The 13,775-nt window shown below is 39.5% G+C and overlaps 1 protein-coding gene across 1 annotated transcript in view; it reads left to right on the top strand.

The window, feature by feature from the left end:
• Nucleotides 1-13,775, top strand: part of bin3 (bridging integrator 3) — a 28,547-nt gene that overhangs the window by 4,203 nt on the left and 10,569 nt on the right. Inside the window, exons 2-5 of the mRNA XM_054611712.1 lie at nt 2,185-2,233; nt 3,405-3,445; nt 8,344-8,405; nt 10,052-10,188. Coding sequence (XP_054467687.1) covers nt 2,185-2,233; nt 3,405-3,445; nt 8,344-8,405; nt 10,052-10,188 — 289 coding nt within the window. The remainder of the gene's footprint in view (nt 1-2,184; nt 2,234-3,404; nt 3,446-8,343; nt 8,406-10,051; nt 10,189-13,775) is intronic.

The raw sequence follows: 13,775 nt of genomic DNA, 5'->3' as shown, positions 1-13,775 counted from the left end.
CAAAAGCTGTTTTGCAATGTTGGTAGAAAACCGATTGTCCAACCAGAAAAAAGTAAACTATTGCGAAACCCATTTAAATGCACCACATGTGCTCTCTATTTAGAAGCGAATTTATAACAGCAAATCACCAAAATGACAGTATATTTGTCCATTTGTTTTCTTTACATACAACCATATTGGCTGCGTTTTAACACTACAAACAATATGTGTCTTTTTATTACGTACGAGTCATTTTATGTACCCTGAAATTTCAGTTGTTAATTGTTTATTTTCAAAATGAACTCTCACTGCTATTGCATGTATTGGTTAATTAAGTTTGAATTATTCATGAAGTCTCTTTGAGATGAAGTTCTCTTTTACAAAATAGACCTGAGACAAAGTAGTTTTAGTTTTTGGCTGAATAATATCGTTATCATTCATAAATACTGGAAAATGATATCGGTTAAGTTCTCGCAAATCATGAGGGCATATGCCAAACAAAGTAATGCTGCATTAGCAAAAGGAACAGTTGTGAAAAAAAGTAGGTGCTCACAACATTAGATAAAAGGTTCATGGAATATGTAAATTTCACAATACACTAGTGTTTAGTGAGGCAACTTCTGGGTAATGGTTGGTACGAGTTTGACCAGGCTAAATTTAAAATGTATTCTAAAGATTTTTTTAGTTAAATCTCAAAATCAAAACAGTCGTCTGTGTGAGACTGGTTCTCGTTTTTTGTTGCATTGAGAGAGCACTGATCTCCAGTTTACATTCAGTTAATTCATTTAATCATGCTGCTGTTGTATTTTGGAAATATAATTCATACAATTTCAAAGACGGTTACGTACGTAAGTTCTGTACTTAATGTGACGTTCTAGTGATATGATCAGGTAATTGAAAGGTGAGTCACATAAGATGGTGGTGAGTAATTTCTGTGGTTATTTTCCGTGTTGGCTCACCCGAATGATGACACAGTGGGTGAAACTTCTTTCCTGAGCCAAAAGCAACAAAATATTTTTAGGCATTAGTAATCGGTAAAGATAAACAAAATTATTTGTTTCAAACTCCATTCAAGAAGGACAATTGGTACTTAATACAAACTAAAGCACAGCACAAACACAGAGCCAGCTAATCAAAATAAATCTTGATACCACTAGTGAAACCTGTTTTTTTGGGGGGTTTTATTCGAATAATCCTGCTGTTATTTGACCATGTTGAGTTTTGTGATTGAGCTGTCATCAAAAGGATCTTCCCCACACATCAGTAGCATTCCCTGGTTGCACAACGAGGCCCTACATCACACCCTCTCTTTTCCATCTCATTAGTCTACACACCTTTCTTTTGACGCAGCTGCTGCCTCACCCTGCCTGTCAGCAGCAACTGTCCATCATATAGCTTAGATTTCAGGCTATTAGTTCCACATCAATGACAACCTACAGCCCAGCACATTGGAACGGCAGTTTTTTTTTCTATCTTATGCTTTCCCAAAGCAGTCTGATGCTCGGCAACAACTTATTAAGGCAATGGCAAGGTTTTGAAATGTGGATAAAAGATTGTGTTTTAACTAAGAAGAAACAGGTTTCTTTTTCTTTTACAAAAACTATTGTCAGAAAGTCAGTGTATTTGTCTTTCACGACTGAAGAAAAGTTTGTATTTCATCCTGAAAATAGGGGGCAACTACTGCACTTACACTAAACCACAAGACACGTTTTGTTTTTGGATTAATTTGAAGCAGTGGTCTGGAGTTTAATTATAAAAGCAGGTCAATGTCCTGGCTGTTCCCTTTTGAGTCCCAATATATCAGGGTGTCTAGGCTTACTTGTTTTTCCTGATAGACAATAAAGCCTATGCATCTGTGTTTGATTACCAGCTGGGGTCATGCAGTACAGCCACTCTGAGAAGAGGGACAACCACCTCTGTTTAGTGATATCCGCCTGCAATGGGAGCCAGATGTGTTTAGTGATGACATGTAGTTAATATACATGGCTTTGAGCACACACTCCAGAGAAGCAGGAGTTAACAGCTCCAGATTGTTGGTGTCAGGGATCTGAAAGATGCGCTTGTTCACCTTTGCACCTGTGCCAGCCTCTTGTCACCCATCATGCAACTGATGACAATCCAAGCATTCAGTAGTTCCACCTTTTAGGTATTTCTTTTCTAGTTGCTTATGTCTGTCACCTGTCATTTGCTTTTGTGTCATTTCAGGATTCCCTTCAAGATCGGACAACCAAAGAAGCAGATTGTCTCTAAAACGGTAAGTAACTGACTAGAACAAAAGTTGACTGAATTCACTCATTAATGAGAAAGGTTTAGTGCATGAAATTCAACCAAGTCTATTTAAATGAATAAACGAAAAACTTCCTTAAGCCTTTAAGGAAGTTTTTTCGTTTATTCATTTAAATAGACTTGTATGAATTATTTGTAAAAAATATAAAACAAAACAAAAAACATGTTTTTGTGAAGGTTTAACTTTAGTTGTTGAGCTTCACAAATGGTGTATACAACAGGAATAGAAGTCTAAATAATGTCATCAGAGTGCCTCACCCAAAAGAGTGATGTCCAATGTTAGGGTGCAGAGGTGGTTACCTTGAAGTGACAGTGAGTGGGTGATCTCCTGGCTGGAGAAAACCACTTCCTCTGTAATGGGTCTGTGGCCCGGTAGTCACTGTCGGACTGGGTTTCCAGCTTCCTGTGCCATCTAGGCAAAAAACAGTGAGTGGGATAGAGGCAGCCCAGTTAGATGATCCGCTGGTGACAAAGTGTCAACTGCCCTCCTCGTTGTTTCAGCCACTGTGTTTACATCCAGGAGCCCACAGAGCCGCAAGACAGGAACCAACGCTGCCTCTGTAACCTGCTTGGCATGTTTTAGAGACATGGTTAGACAAGCTGTCTTAGCCCTGGTTGACCCCCTGGGAACTTGGGCACTCAGTATGTTACCCGCATTTCAACCCCTGGAGCCCACTTGAGTTATAATTCCTTAGCTGTGGTCTGTGCCCCCCTAAAGTTTCCATTCCAAAGAAAGCACATGGCCTTGGAACTATTGGCATAAAGGTAAAGGGGTAAACCGTTGAACCGTGGTTTAGGGCTAACGCAAGCCTTGAGACTCCAACAATTTATGTACATAATTGAATCAAACTACGAACAAGCACTCGTTGTTGCTAGTAAGTGTTCATCTGAAACCATGTTGTCGCTTCTTAATTGGTTATCAGTCTCATTTAAACTAAACTTTGCTTTATTCTTCACTTCAGATGATGCGAAAATGTAAACAGGAATCGTGTTCCAAATTTTGAGAACATGTTTTTCCTCAGATTCTGTATGATGTATGTATACGATTATCGTGTGCTCATACCTTGTGATAATCCAATTGACACAGGTTGTACATTTTGAAGTCACAGAATTTTTACATGAATTGTTTTCTTTTTTAGGTTGAAAGAGACTTCGAGCGAGAATATGACAAGCTCCAAAAGTAAGTCTTCATTTTGAACCAAAGTCTATATTATCATAGACGATGAAAGAGTTGTCCTATATGTGTTATTCCTGTCTCTATGGAGGTTTTGTGATATAGGATTATAATGAACTCTAAACGTACTTTATGTTTTGTCTTCTAGAGGTCCCATGCATGCATGTGTGTAAAAAAAGTGGTCCTTTAGTGCTTTCACTTTGAAGAAATTATTCGTTTATTTAAGTTATTTATAAATCAAATGAAACAAAAGTAATAACATGTGAAAAAGTGTTTATCATTATTTATCATAAAATTTGGAATCATTATCGTTCATTCCCTAGTCAGAGAAATATGTACCAGACACACTGTCAAAAAAAAGCTGTTCCAAATTTTGGAAACATTGGAAGATCTTTTCAGAAATGTTTGCACACTATCCCAAATTAGATAGTTGTTGTGTATTATACAATTATTTTATAAGTTTACAAGTAGGTATTTTGGCTTTACGTGTTTACAAAGCACTATGAGAAACTCAGACTTAACATGCTCCTCATTGTACTCACACAGTTTCTTTGTCCCACACAATTTGCCAATCCCTGCTGCGTTTGGCCACCCTTTTTTCTCAACATTGAACTGTGAAAGGACCCACATTTGAGCTACGATGGTGTCTGAAGAAAGAGAGAGCTTGCTTTGCTTTACATGTTTCCCTCAACCACTGATTAATTCAAATTAAAGCTTGAGTTAAGGTTACAATCTTATGAAATTACCTGTATATGTGCCATTAGTGTTCATACATTCATAAATAGTCTTAAATAGCCTAATATTTCATTAATTTGTGGATGTAGACATTCTTAAGGCCTTTTACAAGTGACTCAAAAGCCTCAACTAAAAGTACACTAAAAGTACAACAGTTGACTGTTATTATTTGATGAGCCTAACTTGAATTGAATAACATGATATCAGTGTTTCTATGAAACAAAGGAGAGAGGGGTTCAGAGCTCTTAGGCACCCAAGACCAGAGAGCTCAGTACATTGGGGCCTTCTCTTACTGCAAGGCTGAGGTTATAGAAACTCCCTGAGGGCCCTGCAGAATGAGTGGGAGCACCATTTTCCTCTCAGGTTTTGTTGAGTAGGAGGGCCCATTATCAGGAAGGTGTGGTGCCAATAGACCTTATAGATGAGTCAGAGCAGCAGGCATGTACAGACTTTTAGGTTCTCCACCCTAGAGATCCATATCAACACACTGTGGTGCATCTGTGGACTAAATATACTTGGTAGACTTTACCATGTTCCTGTTTTTGAATTAAATCTGCCTGACAAAATATTTTGTGTTGCTTTGACTTTGGAGTTTGTTGGATTGATGATATTGAATCTAGAATAAGTAACCTTGCCTGACAGATACAGGGTTTTGGAGACCATTCTGATATCAATATGAAGCCTGATAACAATATCTTAGTCATTTGTTTTTGTTTTTTTACACAAATGCATATTATACAAAAACATTTTTGATAGAAAACCCTTCAATTTCTTATGAATAATTTGAACCAAATATGTAGGGAGCTAGACACTATAGTTTTGAAAACTACACTTGTTGGTGATCTCTCGATGACAAGCTATGTACCAGCATGATTTTTTTAAGGAATTTTCTCAAATGACTATACACTGATGCAATATATCTGCAATTTGCATGTATCCCCTGATCCTTTGGCTATTTAATTGGCTTAACTGCATTTCCTGACCTGGGGTCTCATTTATAACTGTTGCGTATGCACGAAAGAGGGCCTGAAAAAGGCGTACGCCATTTCCAATGCAAAAGTTGTGATCTATAACGGGAGAATGTACGGAAACCCATACGTATGGACATGGGACAATGCAGATGGTGAGGTGGTAAGAGAGATTAAATGTGAGAGGAATCCTTATATGTACATTGATTCCTCTCACATTTAATTTCCTTCCTATCAAACCTACTTAGTTTGTTTTTATAGAGCACAACTTTTGCATGGAAAGTAGCGTACGCCTCTTTCAGCCCCCGTTTTGTGCGTACGCAACGGTTAGAAATAAGACCCCAGTATTTACCCATAAGGAATCTGGTGGCTATGGTCAAACATGGTTGTAAGGGGTTTGTGAGTGAAAGTCCTATAAAATGCAGTCCTACCAGTTTTCAATGGGCAATGTGGCTCGATGATTGTGGGAGCACAGGACCAACGTTGGGGTATTGGAGCAAGGAGCAGCAGCTGTTCCACTAGGCCGCTCTATTAGCACCTTTTGGAAAGAGACTCCAGGCTCACCTGGCACTCATCCAGGATGGCTCTCCCACTGACAGTGCTGACTGAGTAGGGAAGATGCAACCGCATTGTGCAACACATTTAAAAGTAGGAGGTACTATCTGGAACAAGAGTTTCACGTGCACAAACGAGCACTACAAGAACACACCATGAGTGTACAGGCGTTGGACTGAGTGCGTGCTAGTTTGTTTACATAGTGAGATGCTTTCACCCACCATCCTGCAACCCGTTCTCCATGATTGGCAGGGTTATACTGTTATTTTCCTCATTCCGTATTTGCCTCCTTTCATTACTCTCAAATGTTAACTGTGTCAGCCAATTTACAAGACTATTTATTTTAGTTTGAGTTTGTTTTGAATGATGCCCTCAATTGACTCCACTGGCATTCATAATTGCATTCAAAACAAAGTTTTAGTTATGTAGTATGTTTTTTCTCAACGGATTCTACTTGCTGGCATCACACAGACAAAAAATATTCTACACTGACCATATATCAGTATTTCCAGATGTCAAAGGTGCATTAACATGGACACGATTAACCTGCTAATGATCGTTATTGGCTCTTTCGTTGCCAGATTTTTTTTGTAAACATCACTGTGTCAGACAGCGCAAATAGTATGCAGAACTGAGTAACCAGATTACTAGCAGTCTATTTAACATGTATGTACAGGTTACTCATGTCGATGTTAACAATTTGTTATATAAAAGCTGCATAGAAATATTGCCTCTTAGGTGACCTTTTAAATTCTCTTTAGATGTTGTCAACAAAATAGAAACGCTGTGATTGTCTGATCATACTCTACACAGCACATTCATTGTCCAGGCCGACGTGGAAATGTATTTACTGGGCAACCTATGTTATGGAAAAAGGATAAGCCCTCTAATTATTATACTAACTAAATCCTTCCTGAAGTATTGTCATATTGACAATAATTTGAGTATGCATTTGCTGCATTTAGAAATGTCTAATGTCTTTCTAAATATCTTTAAGGTATTAAAATATTTTGAATGCTTCAGAGGACGGCTGATATGGATTATGAGACCCAGTTACATCTTATTGGCAAGAGAAATGAGAGAAGTTACTGTGGAGATTGTTCTGACAGAGTGCTTTTTTAATGTGGTGTCAACAATAAGGGATGAAGTTACATCATTTACTGCAAATGACATTTTTGGAACAACCTCCATCTGGTCTATGGCGATTCAGTGCAGAATCTTAAAACACGTCAAGACAAACAAAAGGAAGTAGAAGACAAGTTATGATAGGAAATAATTAATGATTTTTAGTTACCCTTAGACCCTACATCCTCACAGTTTACTAGCCCTTTGTGAGTACGACAAACAAATGAATAAATTACATTGCAGTTACAGATCGTAGTCTAAAATCAAAGCTATTACAAATGCAATCTGACATGGCTAATACCATTAAATGTTTCTACTGCTGTTGTTGACAGTTGCCCAGAACACCACATGCTATTTTACTGTATGTGATTCAGAAGATTTATAAAGTTACATAGCTTCAAATCTCTTTGGATTATGTTGCAGAAGCTGTTTATTTTAATTTGATTATAACACAGTTCAATATTTCCTTAACTGTCCTGTCACTTTTCTTTTTTTTTTTTTTTAAATGAAATGGAGCCATGTCATTGTGTGTTCTATGGATATATTAAAAAGTTTTATTGATCAGTGAATAATAATAAATAATAACACTTTTATCATGCATTATTCCTTTAAAGCCAGACTCCTTAGGTTTAACAGCAGATAACCAATCACATTCATGTTTGGTTTATGTACCTGTGCTTATACTGCAATAACCCACTATTAGTTCATTTTCCAGCTGCTGAACAATAAAAAAAAAACAGCCAAAACCCTTTATTTGGAGACACCAGACTGCCATTTGTGGGTTACCAGTGTCCTAAATCTTATGGCCAGTGGCCATAGTGCCCCCACCAGAAATCCTTTGGGATTACACGGCTATTGTCTTCCTTGTTAGTATAATCCCTCAAAGCAGAGAGGGAAATGAAACCACCACATTCCCTTTTTCATCAAACAGGAGAAATGATATGACAGCAGTCTCAGGGGAGATTCTAAACCCCTCGTTTGCCTTAATTGATGTAATGAATGGCGTGTGTTTTCAGCCTCCATAGTCGGGTAATTGCCATTTTTAACACCCATCAATGGAATATGAGCAGTGGAATGATTGAAGACATTAATGCTTTTCAGAGGAAATGTAGTTGACAGTAACAAGAAGGTTTCCCTGAATTATTAATTAGTTAACGGATGTTGTAATAGCATTTTATGTGGAATCAATGAAATGTGTAATTCCTTCTTGAACCATGTTTTTTATATATACTAATTTCCTTTTCTAGATTTTTGGTTTGGATGTTTTCTTGTCAACACGTCTTGAATGGATGGAATAGATTTCGAAAAATAGATAGATTTGATTATGATTCATGATGTAAATTGTGGCGACCGTGTATCATTTTGCTCAGTTTTATTTTTTCCTCTTCTGTCTCTGTCTAATGGCATTGTTTCTTATGCATTTTAGCCCATCTTTCCCATTGTTTTCTCAGTGTTGCTGATGCTTTACGGTATTGCTAGACCAGAAGCTGGCTTATAATCATTCTCCTTCTTGTCTTACAGGCTGGAGGATCAGACGAAAAAGCTTCACAAGGACATGAAGAAAAGCACTGAGGCTGATTTAGGTGTGTTCTACAACCAACGTGTGTGTTGCCGCCTGGTGCGCCATTGATCTCCACTTGTTCACCAACATACTTGATGTTGCTTGGCAGGTTTTTCAGGGCTAGAAAGACTCTTTGGTTGTCTTGGTTGTTTGGTGCTGCATCAGTTCTCTGAACGACTCGACAAATGAGACGAGACAGTGCAGGCCTTTGCCTCAATCTTTTATAGGTTTTTCCAGGCTATCATAGTGTGGGTTTTGGATTTATGAGTGTAGGGCTCAATTTGTCTACCATCTCTGCGCTCATTTATTCAAGCAGTTGTCGGCCACAGAAACCATGTTTACTCTACTTTTTATTTGCTTATTTGTTGGTTTTGGAGTTGTGTACTTTTGGAAGCAGCAATAGACATGGCCTGTGGTAAGTAGTCAGTTGTGGGGGTGGAGGAACGGGGACGGATGGAGGAGTGAGAGACTTCTTCATTTCCTCTCCTTTGTGCTCTGGAATATGGATGTCTGCATCATCAAAGTGTCGTAGCTGTCAGGCCCTCATTATCGTTAATGGATTCCATCTGTTGCACAGGTCCCGTCTCCAACAACTGCTTCCAAACAAAGAACTGGACCTACTCTGCATGTCAGCACTGCATTTAATACACTGCTTTCTATATCAACCGTCATTTATCAAGTCAAGGGTGGTGATTTGCAGAACTCTATTGAACTCACTTCCAATTAGCCGGTGAGGGACGATAATATCTTTTAAGGCTTGCTCTGGTTCACAATTTCAATTAGACTAAGTAACAGAAGGCGAAGAAAGTGGCAGGGATAACTGTGCTTTGCATACTGACGGATTGTTCATTTGGTTTCAGTCCCATGTCATTACAAGAGACTTGAGCTTCACTTATTTGCACCTTACTAACACACATAATTAAATCACTACCCTCAGGTCACCTTTTGCTTTTCATGACCCTATAATAAACATGTCTCTCAGTCACATATCAGACAGGGCCAAATCAAGCAATTTGTTACCTGTCAAATGGAGAAAGATGCAGAAGTGGCACACAACTGTAATTGATTGGTTGAAAATTGGTCTTGAGAGAATCCTGGGGGAGTGTGAAAAGAGTCCAATGACTGTTCCAGATCTCCATAAAGCTCATTTTCACCACAGCCTCTCCTGTCAGCTTGTAACTCCTCAGTGAAGCTCATTTATCTTGACTGTGAAGCCATAATCTGATATGTGCTCTGTGTCTAAACAAAGTGGCATGTGTGCAGATTAACAGTAATTGGTGCTGTCAGGATAGAAACATTGCAAAGATTTTTGGTGCTCTGGTGAATATTCAACACTGCAGCCAGCCCCACCAACCCCTCAGACTTTTACAATGTGGGCAGCACTGTGCCAATTTGCTCTTTAGTTCTTTCCCAAGAGCTTACTTTTAAAGACCCCTCCACAAAAAACAAAGATACAGATGAAACATTTAGAGTAATCCACAAAAAATGTTTAAGAAAAATACCAAACATCTGGTTGTTAAATTGGATTAGAATATGTAGATTAGGACCTCCTCCGTAACCATTTATATGGCCTGTAGTCTGCATGATTGTCTTTTCACCAAGTTGTTTAACTACCTTTTAACAATATCCTCTGACTTGTGTCTGCGTTTGTGTGTGTCTGTTTCCCAGCCATGTCCAAAGCAGCAGTGAAGATCTCTGCAGACCTGCTGAGTAACCCGCTGTGTGAGCAGGACCAGGCCTTCCTGGATTCCATGACCGCTTTAGATACAGCTATGAAAAGGATGGACTCCTTCAACCAGGAGAAGGTAAAACCCATTCTCTCACAAATCTCTCACCCTTCTCATTTTTAGTGTGTTATCTCACTCTTTTGCTGTTTTTCTCTGCTTTGTTTCCTTGGCACTTGGCATTGGCACGGATACTATTATATTAGTATCGGGGAGGAAATGTCTTTCCTCAGACATACAAAGTAGGAAACTAGACGGGTTTTTGTTGAAAATGCATGTTTTCATATTTGTCAATATTGTGCAGCCTGTGGACTAAAAACTATCCGTATGCCTTTCCTTCTGCTGTTTTTGAAAAAGCATCTGTGGCATCATCCTCTATAAGCTCAAGCTACTGGTTATCAGCTGTGAAGATTGATGCATTTGTGACTCACTGGTGTCTAAAATAACTCATACAATGGAAAGGCCTTTTTTTTAACAGGAAAAACTGTATGTCTTACCACAAAATCTATAGAAGGGAACAAGTCTATTGTATTTCTTGCATTGCATATTAGGCAGATTCTTTCTGTCATTCCCATCCAGAGCCACACTGCCAGTGTGGCTAGAATATGGTCCATAACTTCCTTTACTTGTGTTTTTCCTCTTATTGCACTTTTTTGTGTTCTGATATTTAGAGTATTTGTTATTTGCAGTGTTTTTCCTGTAATCTTTGTTTGCTTTCAATCTTGCATTTTTATATCCTAAGGGGCAACCGCAGATAGGCAGACAACTCTTTCCAGGACTGGCTATCTCACAGCTGTACTTTGTGAAGATCTTTTCTTTGGCTATCAGGCCTCTTCAGATTATTTGCCGGGTGCACTTCAGGTTTTTTGATTAGAATCATTGCCACGGGTAGTTATAAAGTGAATCATAGTGGCAACGCATGTGTGCATCCTCAAGGCACTACACTGTGAAGGGTAGAAGAGGTTTAAAGAGGAAAAAATACAGGAGATCACACTAAGGCGTATACCGATTGACTTTTTTCCATCTGTGTTTTCTTGACTCATTGCCCTGCTGTTTGGTGTTTTGGGCTTTTCACATTTGTTGCCTTAAAAATCCCCTTTTATTTTTACATTTAGTTGTACTAAAATGGTTTCATAAGTCCACAACAATGATCTAACATGGTGAAGAAAAGGAATACATATATTTTAAAAGTGAGTAATTATTTTTATTCCTTGGTAAAATTCAATTTCGTACCTCTGGAAAAGCACACCATTTAGATTTGTTAATCGGGTTGACTTTGTTGCGAACTTTCATCAACTGGACTCAGGTTACATTTTCTATGGAAACTAACACATCACCAAGATATGTGAGTGAAGCAGTGACCACACTACAACCACGCTACAACCACAACTCCCACAGAAATGTCTCATTATTATAACTTTTGCCACTTGGATTAAAATTATATTTCAAAATGAATGTTATGAGTTAGTAAGTAGAATACTAGATTTCGAAAATGTGCAAAAAAACCAGAAAGAAAATCATTGGATTGAATGTATATAATATGCATAACGTGTTAAGTGGATTATAAGCAACTATGCTGCAGCAGTGCTGTCACTTTTTTTTCTTTCCTTTCTTCTTCAGCTAAAACATACCAGTCTTTCAGACTGCCTTTGCTCACAGCTCATCAAATTTTACAGGAGCCATTTTGAGTGACTAGACAAAGTAGAATGTGGGTTGGATTGAGCGTGTGGGTTTGTGACCCGGGATGTTCCAGGACTTGGCTTGGTCGAGCGCCCAGGAGAGCAATCGTGCCAGTTTTACTGTTTTCAGTATAGAGTAACTTGTACATTCTTCAGATTTTTATACTATATCAAAAAGAATTTGGAACTGAAGAAAATGTTTCACCACTGCTGCCACACACACTTGACTGTCATTGGATGAATGATGTTTGGTACTCTAAATCCTCCTCTTTCTTTCCACTTCATTTGCAGACCAAGGTTTGAAGAGAGACTCTTGCTCTTGCTTACATTTTCCTCCTGACTAAAACTGTAACCTTTATCGTAACTCTCAGTCATATCATGTGATTTGTATTTTCACATTTTAAGCAGTTTTTAGTAGCAAAAGGCATAACATGTCTTTATAGTGTATAGTTTTGGCTCCATGGTGTGTAATTTTCTTGTTTGGCTGGGACGTGTTTGACATTGATTCAGCTAGGCACTTTGATTCCAACACAGTTTTCTCTCATGGAGGACAACAGTCACCAGAGTTATTGACTTGGTTGTATGTTGTCTTTTTTTAAACACCCTTTCATCCGGAGTGGATTTTGACAGCTAGGTCACACCTGATTTTCCCTGCACATCTTTCAGTCTTACTAAATAAAAATCCTTGGCTTAACACAATGTTCAGTTCCGGGTTTGGGCAGGGCTGTGTGGCTACAAGTGAGCTGAAGGCTAGATAGTGATTGTGAGCACTTTTTGGTCAGCCTGCTATGTGGAATATCACCCCAGGTTTGCTAGGTGTTTTTAAAATCCAGCACAGCTCACTGGAACACTACTGGAGCTTCTCCCTTCAAGCCGACTGTTGATTCTGACGGCACCAACAGCAAACCCTATTGCTCCTGCAAAACAGACACAAAAGCATCCACCCTTTGCTCTTCTCTCCGCGTTGAGACGAGATGTTCTGCCGCGGGGCCCGCAAGTGAGAGAGCCAGCAGATAAAACGTGCAGCGATAATGAAGGCAGCAGTGGCCCAGGTCTGTGTGTTTTATTTCTGGGGCTGAGGAGGGCGCACAGCCCCGCCGGCACACTGCTGTCGAAGCTGAGCCCCAGTGTAGATGGCGGCAGCGCAGTAGAGGATGCTCCGTTTGGAGGGATATTGATTTCCTCTGCGATCTGTGTGTATTTTTGGGAGGCCTGTGTGCCGGGATGGCCTCTGCCCCGTGACTCACTGATGGAGACTACTGCTTGAGCGCCGGCCTCAGGCTCTGCAGGGCCTCCAAGGAATAGCTCCCCCCCCCTCCCTCACTGTGGGAAGGGGCAGAGGGTAGAGGGCACCAGCATGCTTAAGCAAATCTGCCGCTGTTGTTCTCCCTCCTCGCTGCATGCTCTCACCTTAGAAGCAGCGGCGCAGCTCAAGTCGGGGGGGGGGAGGATGGTGTGAATATGTAAAACAAAGAAAATGTGAATTCCCATGTACTTATTTGTTATTGGCTCTCTGTTTTCCCTCAAACCACAATCAACCATTTTGTACTTGGAAATGTGCCTGTGTGAAGCAGTGAGTGCTGCTGTATGTTCTCATAGATGGTCAGGGCATTTTTACAGAGCACAGCTGCGATCTTGCTTCCTTGTTGTTGTGTGATTGACTGTCCTTCCAATAGCGAGTGAACATATGATTAGTGGAGCCGCTCACTGTTTATAATGCAGCTGTCACTTCATATCTCGCTGCTTTAGATTCTCCTTCACTGTTCTTAGCATTTTGCCCTTCACTTTACTCAATTGCCTGGTTAACTTAGACATTCTGTCATGCGCGGAGATCTAGTAGTAACAGTCATTTTGAATCTGCAATGTAAATGACGCTGGAAACTTTATTAATTGTGCGCCAACTTCTGTCGATGAGACTTGGTGCCGGGGCTGGAGGCCTCGGGATGAGATGTTCGTTTACTTCCATTTAACACCCCCTTTCCCCTCCTT

The sequence above is a fragment of the Anoplopoma fimbria genome, chromosome 13 (genome assembly GCF_027596085.1).
Source record: "Anoplopoma fimbria isolate UVic2021 breed Golden Eagle Sablefish chromosome 13, Afim_UVic_2022, whole genome shotgun sequence".
Taxonomy (NCBI): Eukaryota; Metazoa; Chordata; class Actinopteri; order Perciformes; family Anoplopomatidae; genus Anoplopoma; species Anoplopoma fimbria.
This window is presented reverse-complemented; position numbering and strand designations above follow the sequence as displayed.